Source organism: Dermacentor variabilis, chromosome 2 (genome assembly GCF_050947875.1).
Source record: "Dermacentor variabilis isolate Ectoservices chromosome 2, ASM5094787v1, whole genome shotgun sequence".
NCBI classification, from domain to species: domain Eukaryota; kingdom Metazoa; phylum Arthropoda; class Arachnida; order Ixodida; family Ixodidae; genus Dermacentor; species Dermacentor variabilis.
The window spans coordinates 101433402-101436805 of NC_134569.1; the positions used below are offsets into that span (position 1 = coordinate 101433402).

Sequence of the window (3404 nt, forward strand, 5' to 3'; positions counted from 1 at the left end):
CAGACACTTCTTCATAGAAAATCCGAAATATAGACGAAACAAATACAAAATTGCGTCTGCAGAAAAATATTACACAAGTTCACGGACACTACGTGTGAATCGTGGCCACGTATAACACATTGCAGATCACCAGATGTAGACACGTGAGCCTACAGGTTCACAACCAGTCACCAGCAAACAGCAGCCATTGTAAAATGCAAGCGGAGAAAAGTGTGCGAAATATTTAACTCACGCCTAGTGACGCGAACTTCGACGACTCTGAGAGGCAGTGCTATATTTGGAGATATTGTCACTAATCTTGAATAAAGGGAAAATGAGACATCCACCCGTTTTGTAGCAATTGCAACAAAGGAAACCCATACGGGTTCCTCGAAAGAAAAGCCTCATAGTTGAAGAAAAATTCGTCCTGGTCCGGGACTCGAACCCGGGACCACCGCCTTTCCGGGGCAGCCGCTCTACCATCTGAGCTAACCAGGCGGCTAGCAGATGGTAGGGCGAAGTCGAATTTGTCGACAACACGAAGCAAAGGCAAGAGTTTGACGTAGTAGTTCTGCGGAAACCCGCAAGGTGGAGAGAAGCAATGAATAAAGGGAAAATGAGACATCCACCCGTTTTGTAGCAATTGCAACAAAGGAAACCCATACGGGTTCCTCGAAAGAAAGGCCTCATAGTTTAATCATAGTCTAATCTTGTTTCTGAGTGTAGCGTGGGTGCTTGAGTCAAGCGTCTTCTTCATATACTCCATGCGGCGCTCGGGCACAAACGACGCGCGCCGGTAGTCCATCTTGGTGCATTCTACTGAGGTGGCGCGCGGTAGGCCACCCTGGGCGAACATCGACGCGAAAAGAAGAGTGCCGGCCACTGCATGCACCAGGTCAGCCCGTCCGTGCTTCTGGAACTCCAGCACTGCTATGGCGAGCACGGCGCCTAGACGTCCACAGGCGAAGACCCAGCACACCACCGTACCACGGATGGCTGTAGGGAACAGCTCGAGGGTGTAGACGAAACAAAGAATAGAGCCGGAGTAGAAGACCGCCGTGGCTATCATAACCAGGGCCTGGATCATAACCCCGGCACCCCCACCGACGACTACACTCAGTAGGCATTCAAGCAAGCCGAGCACCGAAAACCACACATTCATTACGGTCACTATGCTGACCCTGGTGATTAGCAGGTGCATCATCGCATAGCCTAACAGGTCCACGGAAAATGAACCGAGTGTGTACCAGGGCTCATTTCTATTCCGAGTGGCGAACGACGGGATGAACGCGGAGAACGTCATGGAGAAATACGAAAGGCTCAAAAGGAGAGCGCGCCGCCGCATGGAGTATCCACTGAGCATGTCGTGGTCGATGGACGGCAAGCGCATGGCGTTCCTGACCATCGCCGTCTTGGCCTTGTCCAGTGTCAACGCCGTGAAATGGATGGGAAAGCGGTTGATCGCGGCCGCACTCATCATGACCACCTCCGCCTCCTTGAAGCGAACCCTTGCGATCAGCCAGCGGAGCGACTCGAAGACGACACAGAAGGCCGGCAGCGTGAGCACGGTCGGAAAAATAAAGACCGCGAGCTTTAGCATCCAGCCAAGCTTGACCGTGGTAACGGTGGCATACCACATGTCGGAAAACAGAAGACCCAGGGTTGCGGCAAAGATGACGTGGAGCGGCCGGTTATTGTGCGTGGTAATCTCGAAGACGGACGTGACGGTAATATTCACGAGTGCGGTGACGCTTCCAGAGCTGAAGATCTTCACTGCCACGAACGTCACGAAGCTTCCGGAAAGGCATCCGGCGATAGTGGAGATTATTAGTACCACCGCGCATGCGAGGAGCACGGGCAATCTGCCTATGGTGTCGGCGAGCGATCCACCGATGACTGTGATCAGGAGAGAGCCGGCGACGTCGACGGCGATCATCACCGAGACGAGTATCCGCCTCTCGCAGACGAGGTCCCAGTCGCTCACAATGCTAGTACGCGCCGGCTCGTCATCGTCGTCGTACAACCACTCACCGCAGGGAATCGTGTTGGGGGTACTGCCGTTTGGTTCCTCCAGATACTCGTAGCGGTGACAGATGCTCAATTCGCCATGTGCTTCTTTGGGGATTAACAAACTCCTCCATTCGAGCGCAGAACCGTTGTAATGCGGCGGCGGTGCCGGAACCTTGCACCTGTACTTAACGTCTCTCATAATCAACTGGAATACAAAGCCGTGGAGGTTCACAAGGAAGGTAGCGATGGCTCAGAGCAGCAGCAGGCGCCTTTGGAAGGTGCCGTGGCCGAAGGCGTCGGCGCAGTCGAAGGGCTCGCTGGTCAAAAGGTCCTTGGACAGCAGCCGTCGTGGGACCAGGATGTCCATTGCTAAGGTCTGCACAGTGCCTTCTTTGACGAAACAGCAAGCAATAGCCAGTACAGTTACTGGAAACGTTGTGTACGGTATGGTATGGTATGGTATTCCTTTGCGATGGCGCACACCCACTGTGGGGGATTGGCCAAGATTTGGATGAAATTAGGCTATCTTTATTAAAAAACTGAAAATGGTAAAGCTAACTGGAGGAAATGAACAAAAATAAAATGTTTAAGAATTCAAGAAAATCTCCTTGTAGCAATTATAAAATCCTCCACGGTTGAGCAAATATCCCTGTGGCACTGTCCAAGAGAGGAGGCTCCTAGAGAAAGGATATTTATAATTGAAAAGCTCAAACCAAGCTGTGTAAATCTTGATTCTAGATTTTTTCTTAAAGAAGTGAAACGGCGGCAGAATATGAAAAAATGATCTATTGTTTCATCTGCTCCACAGACTGGGCACAGAGGGGAGGGCACCAGACCTGCCCTGTGACGATAGAAGTTTAATTTTGGTATTCGACAACGTAATAGGGTAAAGATGACTTCAGTTTTTCTGGTGTGAAAGGAATTTTTAGGCCAAGGGAATAGGAGGTGTCGATATTCTGAAAAATTTGCTACAGCTGGGTTCAAGAAGTCTTGAGTAATTGTATATCTCCTGAATCTAGTAGTCGTCAGGTAAGCTATTGTAGGAAGTAATGGTAATACAGGGCCACTGAGGGCCGCTCTCGCTAGACTGTCAGCCATTTCATTCATGACTAATCCTTTATGTCCAGGCACCCAAAGCAATCTAATTAAATTTATGTGGGCAGGCACTAGAAAATGAAATGTACGTAAAAGGTTAGTGACACCATTTGCTGTGAGCGAGGAACATAAGGATAAAGAATCTGTTATAATTACTACCGCCGATGTTGACAGATTTAGTTTGCGTAAGGCTAGGACTACAGCCAGAAATTCAGCCAAAAATACGGAATAAAAGTCCGGAATCCTGATTGCAAATGACCAGTTTAGAGAGGGAGAGAAAATGCCAATTCCAGATTTTTCTTCACACTGTGAGGCGTCTG

At 49.9% G+C, this 3404-nt stretch overlaps 1 protein-coding gene and 1 non-coding gene across 2 annotated transcripts; both read right to left on the minus strand.

The window, feature by feature from the left end:
* Positions 1-402: 402 nt before the first annotated feature.
* TRNAS-GGA (transfer RNA serine (anticodon GGA)) lies at positions 403-477 on the minus strand. Its single transcript has one exon. It is a non-coding gene; the product is annotated as a tRNA-Ser (tRNA).
* A 199-nt stretch (positions 478-676) lies between these two features.
* On the minus strand, positions 677-2188 carry LOC142570386 (solute carrier family 22 member 7-like). Its single transcript, XM_075678774.1, has one exon. The coding sequence runs from the start codon at positions 2186-2188 to the stop codon at positions 677-679; it is 1512 nt and encodes a 503-aa protein (XP_075534889.1).
* Between the last annotated feature and the right edge of the window lie 1216 nt (positions 2189-3404).

What these genes read in the sequence shown, in the direction of transcription:
- LOC142570386 (XM_075678774.1), bottom strand. Translation starts at nt 2,188, where the DNA reads ATGAGAGACGTTAAGTACAGGTGCAAGGTTCCGGCACCGCCGCCGCAT.